General features: G+C 41.8%; 1 protein-coding gene across 2 annotated transcripts in view; it reads right to left on the bottom strand.

Moving 5' to 3' along the window:
- Nucleotides 1-13515, bottom strand: part of LOC134353658 (low-density lipoprotein receptor-related protein 5-like) — a 235482-nt gene that overhangs the window by 123836 nt on the left and 98131 nt on the right. For both annotated transcript variants that reach the window (XM_063061845.1, XM_063061847.1), the window contains exon 4: nt 2814-3010. In XM_063061845.1, coding sequence (XP_062917915.1) covers nt 2814-3010 — 197 coding nt within the window. The remainder of the gene's footprint in view (nt 1-2813; nt 3011-13515) is intronic.

Raw genomic sequence — 13515 nt, 5'->3', positions numbered from 1 at the left:
TTTGTTTGTACATTTATGGAGAGCAGTCCAAGTTCAGTTCATCCACCTCACTGCCAAGTATACACAAGGCAACATTTGGCGTAAGACTGCAAAGTTGTCATGAATCCACATTAGAAGTTTGTAAATGTCACATAAGACCATAAGACATAGGAGCAGAATTAGGCCATGTGGCCCATCGAGTCTGCTCTGCCATTCGATCATGGCTGATTTATTTTTTCCTCTTAACTTATTCTCCTGCCTTCTCCCTGTAACCACTGTCACCTTCACTGATCAAAAACCTATCAACCACCGCTTTAAATACACCCAATGACTTGGCCTCCACAGCCGTCTGTGGTAATGAATTTCACAGATTCACCACAGTTTAGACTTAAGAAACTGCTCCTCATCTCTGTTCCAAAGGGTCATCCTTTTATTCTGAGTCTGTACCGTCTGGTCCTAGGCTCTGTCACTGCTGGAAACACCCTCTCCACGCCCACTCTGTCCAGGCCTTTCCATATACGGCAGGTTTCAATGAGATTCCCAGTCATCCTTTCAAACTCCAGTGAGTACAGGCCCGGAGCCATCAACGGCTATGCAGACACTAACCCATTCATTCCCCAGGATAAGTCTTACATCCCTCCTCTGGACTCTCTCCACCTTTCCTTAGATATTGTGCCCAAATCTACTCACAAGACCCTTCACCCTCTTGCTTCAGCAGTCGGAGGTACCAACTGTTTCGAGCAGGCATCAATCATACTGGTGCACATGAAGACATGGTGACCTGCCTCAATGACTATCATCCAGTAGCACTTACATCCACCGTGATGAAGTGCTCCAACAGGTTAGTCATGAAGCATATCAACTCCTCTGTGAAGAACGATATTCTCCAATTTGCCAACCATCACAACAGGTGAACTTCAGATGCCATTTCATTGGCTCTTTACCCAGCTCTGGAACATTGGGACAATGAAGATATATATACATCAGGGTGTTCTTCACTAACTACAGCTCGACATTCAACACAGTCACCCCTCAAAACTCATCACTAAGCCGCAAAACCTGGGCACTGGTATGTTTCTGTGCAATTCCTCCATTTCTTCACTGGCAACCACCGGTTAGGACAGAATGGCAACAATATGTCCTCCACACTCACCATCAGCACATACGCACCACAGAGCTGTGTACTTAACTCCCACCCCCTGTCTAAAACTATGATTGTGCAGATAAGTCCAACTCCAATGCTATCTTTAAGTTTGCTGCTGACAGCACTATTGTTGGCCGAGTCAAAGGTGGTGATGAATAGGCATACAGGAGGGAGATTGAAAATATGGCTGAGTGGTGGCACAACAACAATCTTTCACTCAGCAAAACCAAAGAGCTGATTATTGACCACGGTAGAAAAAAGCTGGATGTCCATGAGCCAGTCCTCATTAGGGAAACGGAGGTGGAGAGAGTCAGTGGCTTTAAATTCCTTGGTATTATCATATCAGATGATTAGTCCAGGTCCAGCACATAAGTGTCATCACAAAGAAGGCACGCCAGCAGCTCTACTTTCTGAGAGGTATGCATAGATTTGGCATGTCACCAAAAATTCCGACAAACCCTATAGATTCATGGCGAAAGTGTCCTAACCAGATGCATCACAGCCTGGTACGGAAACACCAATCCCCAGAAATGGAAAAGGCTATAGAAAGTGGTGAATAGAGCCCAGTCCATCACAGGCAAAGCCCTCCCCACCATTGAATACATTTACATAGACTGCTACCACAATAAAGCAGCGTCCATCATCAAGGGCCCCCACCATCCAGGCTATTGCCCCCTTCTTGGCAGGAAGTTCAGAAGCTTTAGGTTCCACACCACCAGGCTCAGGAACAGTCATTAACTTACAATCATCAAGCTCCTGCACCAGGTGGATAACTTCATTTGTCACTACTGTGAACTGATTGTACAACCTATAGACTCAATTCCAAGGCTCTTTACAACCCATTTCTCAGTGTTATTTTTATTTGACAGTTTGTCTTCTTTTGCACATTGAATACTCATCAGTTTATGTTTAATTTTTCATAAAATTCTGTTGTATTTCTTTTTGCCTGTAAATGCCTGCAAGAAAATGAATCTCAGGGCTGTATATGGTAACAAATACATACTTTGATAATAAATTTACTTGAACTTTGAAATGTGATCTGACCAGCACCTCTCAGGCTTCAGCATTATATTCTTGCTTTTATATTCCAGTCCTCTCAAAATGAGTCTCCAGTCCTCTGGGAACAATCCTGACTCTGGTGATTCTTGAAAGATCATAACTAATGCCTCCACAATCTCTACAGCTACCTCTTTCAGAACCCTGGGATGTAGTCCTCCTGATCCAGTTGACTCATCGAAGCACTTTCTCCTTAGTAACAGCAACTACACACACTTCTGCCCCAGTCTCTCTTTAATTTAAAATGTGTGATTACAAACAACGCAAAGTTTGAATGCCAAACAATGAAATCATCCACTAATAAAAGTCACATGCACAGAGACAGAATACAGTAGTAATAGCATTTATTGATATAAAATCATAATTGTGTTTTAGACAGATTTTGGCCAATCATATCTTCATAAATTTGTTTGGATCAGCTTTAAAGACAAATGCACCTAATTACATCTGATGACCAGAGTGCATTTTATTTTATTTTCAAAGCAAAATTGCACTGAGAATTACTGTTTAGAATATAACAACTATTTTGTTTATTAAATCTTGAAAATTGTCTTTACAAAATCATCTTAGAGTATTTTGATATTTAATATTTTGGTCACTGTTTATGTCATTTACCCACTAATCCCAGACTTACTGTGTGGCTGCCTTTCTTGACTGAAGACTTGGATATCCATGGGAGAGTAAATACTGACGAGTATTTCACGTTTGTTTTCTCCAGTTCTCTTGTTGCATGCATGAATTGAGCGGGTTTGCCAATCTGTCCAGTACAAGGTTTCTCCAAACAACGTCAGGGCAAATGGATGAGTCAGAGTACCTTGCACAACTTTTTGCCTATTAAAGAACAAAAGGAAATGAAACCATTAAAGTAAACCAACAAGAGCTAATAAATGTACCTGCTAATCAACCACAAAAATAAGTTCAAAATCGATTTATTAAGTACAAAAATGTCACCATATACTACCATGAGATTTATTTTCTTATAGTCATTCACAGTAGAACGAAGAAATACAACAGAATCAATGAAAAACTACACACAAAGACTGATAATCAATGTGTAAAAGACAAACTGTGCAAATAATAAATATTATGGAGTATATGAGTTGCAGTGTTCTTGAGAGTGAGTCCATAGATTGTGGAATCAGTTCAGTATTGAGGTGGGTGAAGTTATCTGCGCTGGTTCAGCATGAATGATTTATAAACATACTGTAAATATAACCTACACATGGAAAAAGCTCCAAGCACTGCAAACAGATAAAAGCGAGCTGAGGAAAATATGAAAAAGAATTCAGGGAGGAAGCAGCAAAAAGACAAGATTTCCATTGGAAAGATTATGGGGAGACTGTAACGCTCAGTGATATTCCAGCATTATGGTGGCATGCTCAATCACAGTGGCTTCAACGGGGCCAACCAAACGTGTTATTGTCTTTTTTTAATGTATTTTTTACAATCATAAGAATCTGCTGGACATTAAGAACTTAAAGTACTGCAGGTCTATCCATCGGCAAGTTGCTCGCCAGCAGAGAAACTGCGGGGGTTAGACTTGGTGCGGATCATACTGTGTCAGACAGGTGTCGGAGGAGTCAGTGTGCAAAGGAGGTGTGCAGTCTAACAGCGAGTGATCGCCTAGTCTGACCACTTTACTTGTGATCCAAAAATCCTGTTGGACATTGTTAATGTGTAATGCTGCAAGTCCGATTCACTGATCTATTGGTGGGCGGGGGGGGGGGGTTGGATGGAGGGGGAGCCGTGCGGCCTTGGTTGTAGGCGAGGACCGGGCCTCAAGCCACAGTGACGCCTGTTTACAGCCACCCAGGAGAGAGGCGGTGGAGTCAGTGCGCTCCAACAGTGGTGGTGTAGTGCAGCGTCCAAACAGGAATCAATGCTGCCCCCGGTGTTCACTCAGCCAAAGCCAAACCATACTGTGTTCGATTTCAGATTGCTATGACACTCATGGACTTGACTATATTTTTCGTGTGACTATATTTTACTGATAGCTTGAATATGCTTTGTGCTGTGTGTGACCGTTGGTATTCCACCTTGGTCCCAGAGGAATGCTGCTTCATTTGGCTGTATTCATGTATGGATGAATGACAACTAAACTTGAACTTGAAATTTTGGGAAAGTGTTCTACAGAATCATAACCTCATGTAAAGGTCACAAACAAGTGAAAATCTGCAGATGCTGGAAATCCAAGCAATACACACAAAATGCTGGAGGAACTCAGCAAGCCAGGCAGCATCTATGGAAAAGAGTACAGTTGACGTTTCGGGCCAAGACCCTTCAGCAGGACCCTTCCTCCAGTATTTTGTGTGCCTCATGTAAAGGTGAAAACAATGAAAACAAATGAAAAGAATGAAAACAAATTATAATATGTAGTTGGAGGAGCAGAGATATGCAATGGATAAATGGCGGGGAAAAAAAGCATTGTGAACAAGGGGATTTTACTTTTGAACTACTGTGACAGAAGAGCTGTGAAAATGTAGCGATCAAAGAACAAAAATTATTTGACTTTCAGCCAGCAAAACTGGCTACAGATTTCGATACTAACTGGAGTTTGTGGAGGAAACAGGGCAGGAGACCAGTAAGAGCTAGAATGTGGAAATTAATCTCTGAAGTGACAAGTATAAGGATTTGGAGTCTGACGGCTGCAATATAAAACCAAGCATGCAAAAAGCAATATTGTGTTGGCAAAAAATTACATTCCCAACAAATGATCAGATATAGGTAGAGAAGTGCACCATTGTTTAAGAGAAATAGCTTGGAAACAGTAGTGTACAATTAAAGGTGCACCACTAGGTCATCGTGGGGCATCATGCCAGTAACTGTGTTTGTCATTCATCTGCTATTGCAAACTTCAGTTGTGTGTGAATCTCAAATCTTGGCATTAGATTCTGCTTTGACACTGTTGAGGAAAATGCACGTGACAGAACCAATGATGTACCCTGGTGTGAAAGAAAGCTAGTCATTGCCGATGTCTAATCAGACTGGATTGATAATCAGCGCCAATGAGAAGTTGGTGAGGGTTGGTTTCAGGCATCAGAGGATCAAAGTCTGAAGTTCAAGGGTTGGGTAGGAATATCAGGCCCAGAAACAGTTGAGGGTAGGTTTGCACCCAGGAAAGGATTAAGCCTGTGATAGGGAAGGGGCATCTAACAAGGGCCTATATGAGGCCCAGATCTAAGGATTCAGGTTGGAGGCTCCTTGCTTAAGTTGGGAGAATGGTGCACTATTACTGAATATTTGATGTTCTAGGAACTAACAACTTTGGAGCAACCTGGTCTAATTTCTTACTCAATGTTCCAAGTGAAGTGCACGTGATATTTCTTGATGTGCTTCCCCTGTACATTAGATGTGTAAATGTGACTCATGTCACAAAGCGCCTAGTTACACTTCTACATTGATGGGAATTGACCAGGAAATGTTTGATGTTATATTTTACTCCATGTAAGCACATTTTCAGTTACATATCAATGACAAAAATAGTGCTACACGGTCAAGTGTCCAGGCAAATACTTTCTTCTCCCAAAGAAGAAAATTTATTCCTACTTAACATGATTAAATAAAACATTAGATATGTAGTTACACATTGGATATTAGTCATTTTAACATAAAATTGACTTAAAATTGGACAGCACTGTATTTTTATGTACATAGCATTTAACCTTTTCTACCATCTGTGCTTCACCCAAAAGAAGCTCAATTAAATTATTTCTATTTAAGAGGTACTTGGCAACAGGTTTTAAATGCATCTAATTTTTTCCCTTCCTAGATTAGTAATAAATTTCCGCTCACGTAAGTATACACTGTGATCTTTAACTGAACAGAAACTGATGGATGTAGTTTTTTAAAAAGTGGGCTAGATTTACTTCCAAAGGATTTAAGCACGTTTTACTTCAATTAACTGCCATCAAAAACCCTGCATGCAGCACTTTAAATGAACAATGTCTTATTATTTAAAGAGTAGTGGGTTTATGCATTAGAATGTAAAGTCAGAATCATGACTTTCAGATGTAGGGTATGTAGATCAGTGCACATCTTCTTCAGTTAAGTAACCTTGCTCTCAAATTCCTCATGTGAACTCCTGCCATGCGAGGAACTACAGATGTATTCATTTGTGAATTTTGTAGTCTGGTATTAATAAATGTTTCCATTAAATACTATGTTGACCATAGGGAAAGAAAAATTATCTGGAGGCGAGAATGTCAGAATAATATACCTGAATACAAGAAAAATCACTTGTTCACAGCAATGTGACACTCCACTTTTTTGTTCAACTACTTGAATAGTGCCTGTAAGAATATGCGACAAAAAAGGAAAATAGGTAAGGAAGAAAGGGAGAAGATGGATGGGAAGAAAGATAAAACCTTTATTATTGCAAAAGTGGAATATATTTTCTGCATTTTCCCTACATTTAAAGTGTCACATTCACTTGATGAAGAGTAAAGATGAATTTAGATTTTGAAGAGCATTTAGCATTGTGAAAAGTTCACACTCAAACAACTTCAGTTTTTATTCCTTATTTGTAAGGTGAAGAGAATGTAGCACCCATTGGTTTGTAGAGACCATATATAAAGAGATTCTATTTTTGATTTTAACAGTATTGTTTGAACCATTCAAATACCCTTCTCATGCTGCTAAATACCTACTGATAGTCATGATAAAGCAGTATATTTTGCATGCTGTGGGAAGCTGAAAATCCTATTTCCATATCCTAGGCTTATTCCTGGCATCAAGTATTCAGGACTTTGCTGGCATTTATTAAAAAGACTTGGCAATCAAAGAACAAAGCAACTGTATGGAGCGATGTTACTTGACTTGTAGTTTGACAGAGATTCTGAAGGCATAATTATTTGATGATACTTCTTTTATGCCCAAATGCTTTGTCATCCCAACAATGACTACCCAAAATTAAAAATAAATTTATAACTTTATATAATCAAGGTTCTTTATTATAATTTTAGCACCTTTCATGACTTCATAACTATTCCCAAAATACCTGAAATGTCTTTGAGCAGCTATGATGCTGCATCCAATTTATGCAGTAAATCCCACAAATTAAAGTAAGAAAAAATACTAGTTTATTTGTGTTGGTATCAGTTAAGGAATAATTCTTACCTGAAGACCTGAAAGAACTTCTACTCTGGCTTTTTTTAAAATAGTATTTCGAGATCTGTTGTACTATTAAGCAGGGAGAACAACTGGGCGCCTGCAGCTTTTGTAGTTTTTCACTTCAGATAAGTATAAGAATGGAGAATGAACCTTTTTAACTGGTGGCGTAAGTCCTACTACTAGACAATGTGAAAACTAAGTAAGATTTTTTTTTGGCTTGGCTATTAACACCTGGGACCTGCTGCAAAATTTAACATTCAGGCATTGGGCACCTGGTTATAAATCATGCTTCTTCAACACATTTTGAAAAAGTACAATCAGCAAATAATGTTAAAATTTATATTTAAATTTCATTTTTTTAATCTGCAAGTGATTCCAAATGTACAATACAGCTGAGGAGGTAATCAGGAGGTCAGGCAGTATCTTGCAGAAAGAAACAGAATTAAAGTTTCAGCTCACACATCAAAGTTGCTGGTGAATGCAGCAGGCCAGGCAGCATCTCTAGGAAGAGGTGCAGTCGACGTTTCAGGCCGAGACCCTTCGTCAGGACTAACTGAAGGAAGAGCTAGCAAGAGATTTGAAAGTTGGAGGGGGCGGGGGAGATCCAAAATGATAGGAGAAGACAGGAGGGGGAGGGATGGAGCCAAGAGCTGGACAGGTGATAGGCAAAAGGGATATGAGAGGATCATGGGACAGGAGGTCCGGGAAGAAAGACAGGCGGGGGGGGGGGACCCAGAGGATGGGCAAGAGGTATATTCAGAGGGACAGAGGGAGAAAAAGGAGAGTGAGAGAAAGAATGTGTGCAAAAAAATAAGTAACAGATGGGGTATGAGGGGGAGGTGGGGCATTAGCGGAAGTTAGAGAAGTCGATGTTCATGCCATCAGGTTGGAGGCTACCCAGACAGAATATAAGGTGTTGTTCCTCCAACCTGAGTGTGGCTTCATCTTTACAGTAGAGGAGGCCGTGGATAGACATGTCAGAATGGGAATGGGATGTGGAATTAAAATGTGTGGCCACTGGGAGATCCTGCTTTCTCTGGTGGACAGAGCGTAGATGTTCAGCAAAGCGGTCTCCCAGTCTGCGTCGGGTCTCGCCAATATATAAAAGGTCACATCGGGAGCACCGGACGCAGTATATCACCCCAGTCGACTCACAGGTGAAATGTTGCCTCACCTGGAAGGACTGTTTGGGGCCCTGTATGGTGGTAAGGGAGGAAGTGTAAGGGCATGTGTAGCACTTGTTCCGCTTACACGGGTAAGTGCCAGGAGGGAGATCAGTGGGGAGGGATGGGGGGGACGAATGGACAAGGGAGTTGTGTAGGGAGCGATCCCTGCGGAATGCAGAGAGAGGGGGGGAGGGAAAGGTGTGCTTAGTGGTGGGATCCCGTTGGAGGTGGCGGAAGTTACGGAGAATAATATGTTGGACCCGGAGGCTGGTGGGTTGGTAGGTGAGGACCAGGGGAACCCTATTCCTAGTGGGGTGGTGGGACGATGGAGTGAGAGCAGATGTACGTGAAATGGGGGAGATGCGTTTAAGAGCAGAGTTGATAGTGGAGGAAGGGAAGCCCCTTTCTTTAAAAAAGGAAGACATCTTCCTCGTCCTAGAATGAAAAGCCTCATCCTGAGAGCAGATGCGGCGGAGACGGAGGAATTGCGAGAAGGGGATGGCGTTTTTGCAAGAGACAGGGTGAGAAGAGGAATAGTCCAGATAGCTGTGAGAGTCAGTAGGCTTATAGTAGACATCAGTGGATAAGCTGTCTCCAGAGACAGTGACAGAAAGATCTAGAAAGGGGAGGGAGGTGTCGGAAATGGACCAGGTAAACTTGAGGGCAGGGTGAAAGTTGGAGGCAAAGTTAATAAAGTCAACGAGTTCTGCATGCGTGCAGGAAGCAGCGCCAATGCAGTCGTCGATGTAGCGAAGGAAAAGTGGGGGACAGATACCAGAATAGGCACGGAACATAGATTGTTCCACAAAGCCAACAAAAAGGCAGGCATAGCTAGGACCCATACGGGTGCCCATAGCTACACCTTTAGTTTAGAGGAAGTGGGAGGAGCCAAAGGAGAAATTATTAAGAGTAAGGACTAATTCCGCTAGACGGAGCAGAGTGGTGGTAGAGAGGAACCAACATATTATTCTCCGTACCCACCAGCCTCCGGGTCCAACATATTATTCTCCGTACCCACCAGCCTCCGGGCCCAACATATTATTCTCTGTACCCACCGGCCTCCGGGTCCAACATATTATTCACCGTAACTTCTGCCACCTCCAACGGGATCCCACCACTAAGCACATCTTACCCTCCCCCCCCCTCTGCATTCCGCAGAGATCGCTCCCTACGCAACTCCCTTGTCCATTCGTCCCCCCCATTCCTCCCCACTGATCTCCCTCCTGGCACTTATCCGTGTAAGCGGAACAAGTGCTACACATGCCCTTACACTTCCTCCCTTACCACCATTCAGGGCCCCAAACAGTCCTTCCAGGTGAGGCAACACTTCACCTGTGAGTCGACTGGGGTGATATGCTGCGTCCGGTGCTCCCGATGTGGCCTTTTATATATTGGTGAGACCCGACGCAGACTGGGGGACCACTTTGCTGAACATCTATGCTCTGTCCACCAGAGAAAGCAGGATCTCCCAGTGGCCACACATTTTAATTCCACATCCCATTCCCATTCTGACATGTCTATCCACCGTCTCCTCTACTGTAAAGATGAAGCCACACTCAGGTTGGAGGAACACCATCTTATATTCCGTCTGGGTAGCCTCCAACCTGATGGCATGAACATCGACTTGTCTAACTTCCGCTAAGGCCCCACCTCTCCCTCGTACCCCATCTGTTACTTATTTTTATGCACGCATTCTTTCTCTCACTCTCCTTTTTCTCCCTCTGTCCCTCTGAATATACCTCTTGCCCATCCTCTGGGTCCCCCCCCCCGCCCCCGCTTGTCTTTCTTCCCGGACCTCCTGTCCCATGATCCTCTCGTATCCCCTTTTGCCTATCACCTGTCCAGCTCTTGGCTCTATCCCTCCCCCTCCTGTCTTTTCCTATCATTTTGGATCTCCCCCTTCCCCTCCAACTTTCAAATCCCTTACTCACTCTTCCTTCAGTTAGTCCTGACGAAGGGTCTCGGCCTGAAACGTCGACTGCACCTCTTCCTACAGATGCTGCCTGGCCTGCTGCGTTCACCAGCAACTTTGATGTGTGTTGCTTGAATTTCCAGCATCTGCAGAATTCCTGTTGTTGAAAGTTTCAGCTCACTAGCTTTTCATTAGATTTTCCATCAACCTGAAACATTAACTGTTTCACTCTTCACTGATGCTGCTTGATTCACTGAATATCTGCAATTTATGGACTTTTTGCCGCTTTCTAGGCTACTGAACACTTTCAAGTTCATTCACATTCTATAGAATTTGTTTTAGAAGCTTTGAAAATAGCTTACTTGGGTCAACAAGTTCACTGAAGAGGTAAAATTAAATAATTTTGCTAAAATTAGGTAAGATAGAAATTCAATAGATCATTTGGAGTAAACAACTTTGTGTGGAAAATTGCAGAACAAAACACCCATAGTATTTTAAAATGCATCAGCAGAATGTTCTGTGTAATTAAATATTTGTCTCTTAAATTAGGAACGTTACATATTAAACACAGAAACAAACTGCTGGAGGATCTCAGTGGGTCAGGTAGCATCTGTTCATGCAAAGGGACAGTTGACAATTCAGGTCAAGACTTTGCATCGGGGCTGAATTATCTAATAAACATACTATATGATGTGCATGATTCAATTATTACTCCTCACCAGCCTATGGATTTAGGAAAAATTGTCTAGCCAATGCACAACTAGCCTTTTTTTTTGTAATGGTTGCAAATTACTGAAACTGTGGATGTGTGGGAACCACCTTATCAGCTAACCACAACCACCCTCTCTTTGCCAACAGCGTAAAACAATTTCTAAAATCACATTTAATGCACCTAAAATTATGTTTAAAACACCTTGAAATATTGTTTAAAGGTAGAAATGCATGGCAAATCTACCAATATCTGCAAACAGCACATCTTCTTCACAGGTACTGTACACGGTAAATGTGTTGTATTGATGTGTGTGCAATTGATGCTACCTCACAGCAAACCTTCAATAATTAACCAACAGTAAGTTGAAAGAACTCTGCACTGATTGGAATAACAAGGACTTGGGAGGCTGCAAAAGCTAGAAAACCCATTGGAGAGGAACTTCAGTTAGAAATACACAACTATATCTCTTCATGTGGAACGAGGAGGACATAAGAGGTGCCATAACTGTGACCAATCCCTAATCACAGAGTGGATTCTGCCCACCTGTGTGCAGAATGAACTCATTCTTTACCACATGACAATTTCAAGAAAAATGCAAAGAGCAGTGATATAAAAGGTTTATTTTGACTTCACCGAACCCTTTAAGAGTCAATTGAGAAGCACCGTAAAGCTCTTTCTCAGACTTGACTGCCCACAAAGACCTATCTGCATTGTACGTCTGCTGCATGAAGACAGGTAAGCCTGTGATCTTAACCCATGTGTCCATAATAGATCCAGTCTCAGTGCAAACTGAAGTCAAGTAATAGCTCATTATTTTTTTGCAACAATACTGCACCTCATCTCTAACAAGTATCCTGCTGAGTGGAGGTAATCAACAAAACAACTGTTTAAACAATATTGCATTTATTCCTGAACCAACATCAAAGCAGTTTCAGACACTGAGCTGCACTATATACAGTATGTTCTCATGTATGCATCTTCTTGGGCTAAGTTCCAAGTTCTGCTGACTCCTTTGCTAAACCACACACATGAATGGTTGTTACTCCTAACATCCACAAACCAAAGGTTCACCGCTTTCCTGCACCTGGTGTACAAACCATCTTCTAACAATAAAACTCTACAATTTGATGCCAGGAAATAGGATCTTCTCCCAAGTCTCAATAAAGTCGGAGTTTGATTTTTAATGCTCACCGGTACCTACAGTTCATCACACAAATTATTGCGTGCCTGAGGAAAAGAATGAAGATCAAAATCTTAAACTTGCCACAAATCTCATGGTATGCCAGGCAGCAAGAGTTCACTGCTCTTCTGTATGCTTCTGAGACATATAGCAGGCAGCTGAAAGCACAGGAAACTATCAATATTATCACTGCAGCAAAGTCTTCCATATCCACTGACGTGAGGAACAAACGCAGGTTAAAATCCTCTAATCAGCATCCTAATTATACTCCACTTGCTCTGTAACACAAACCACACTGACATTAGGGTCCCAAAACCAGTACTTTTATCCAAGCTCTAGGAGGCAAGAATTTGCCAGGTGATTACAGGGAAGAAAAAAAACTTAAGGATTTTCCCAAAACTTCCTTTAAAAAAACGTAGCATCCCCACCAAATCATGTGACTTTATGGCCTAGGACCATTCCAAATAGAGAAGGGGCATTCTAAAGAGCATCAGAAACCTTGAGTCAATTCACTGAATAACGCAGAAGCCTGATGGAAGGAGCACACCACCTCATAAACTTTCCAGCACCTTGCTCCATCCAGCATCTCCTACCCCACTCATGATGGAATCTGCAGGTACACTGTTCTCATCAATCAACTCAAACCCCTTAGGAAATGAGCAGAAGCAAGTCCTGGGAAACAGCCTAAATAGGCAAAGATATAAATTCTACACCATGTTTAATTTCCCTACAAAGTTCTCAATTATTCTCCCCTTCTAGTTCAAACGTCGGCACTTGCACAGAAGCATAATCGCTTTGCTGGCAATACAACACACAGAAATGTCCTCATGAGTGCACTCAGGCTGAGCATAAATCTAAAGTGGTAGTGGTTTATTTACTCCACTGAACAGTTAAACTATTTACTGTTGAATCTTTAAGCACTCAACTGAATGTCCCTAACTTTCTGTAATCTTCCTGTAAAGCAAGCATACTCTATAAATATTATACCCTTTCAGGATCATTGTATAAACACATGTATAGATACACAGTGTATCTGTTACTACATAAGGAAGCTTTACAAAGATCCTTTTTTTCTCAGAAATGTACTCTACTTTCTGGAGTCTGCACTAGGTCCAATTCATCATATATAATTTTATGATTGTATGGGTCAACATCCACAATGAATCTACCTCTAGCAGAGATCATTTTGTAAGTGTTCATGTCGAATTTTGTCAGAAATGTCAATGAAATATCTTGGTTTCACAAACCTGTCCTACA

Source organism: Mobula hypostoma, chromosome 11 (assembly GCF_963921235.1).
Source record: "Mobula hypostoma chromosome 11, sMobHyp1.1, whole genome shotgun sequence".
Classification (NCBI taxonomy): Eukaryota; Metazoa; Chordata; class Chondrichthyes; order Myliobatiformes; family Myliobatidae; genus Mobula; species Mobula hypostoma.
Note: the sequence above shows the minus strand (reverse complement) of the source record. Positions and strands in the feature narration are given on the sequence as shown.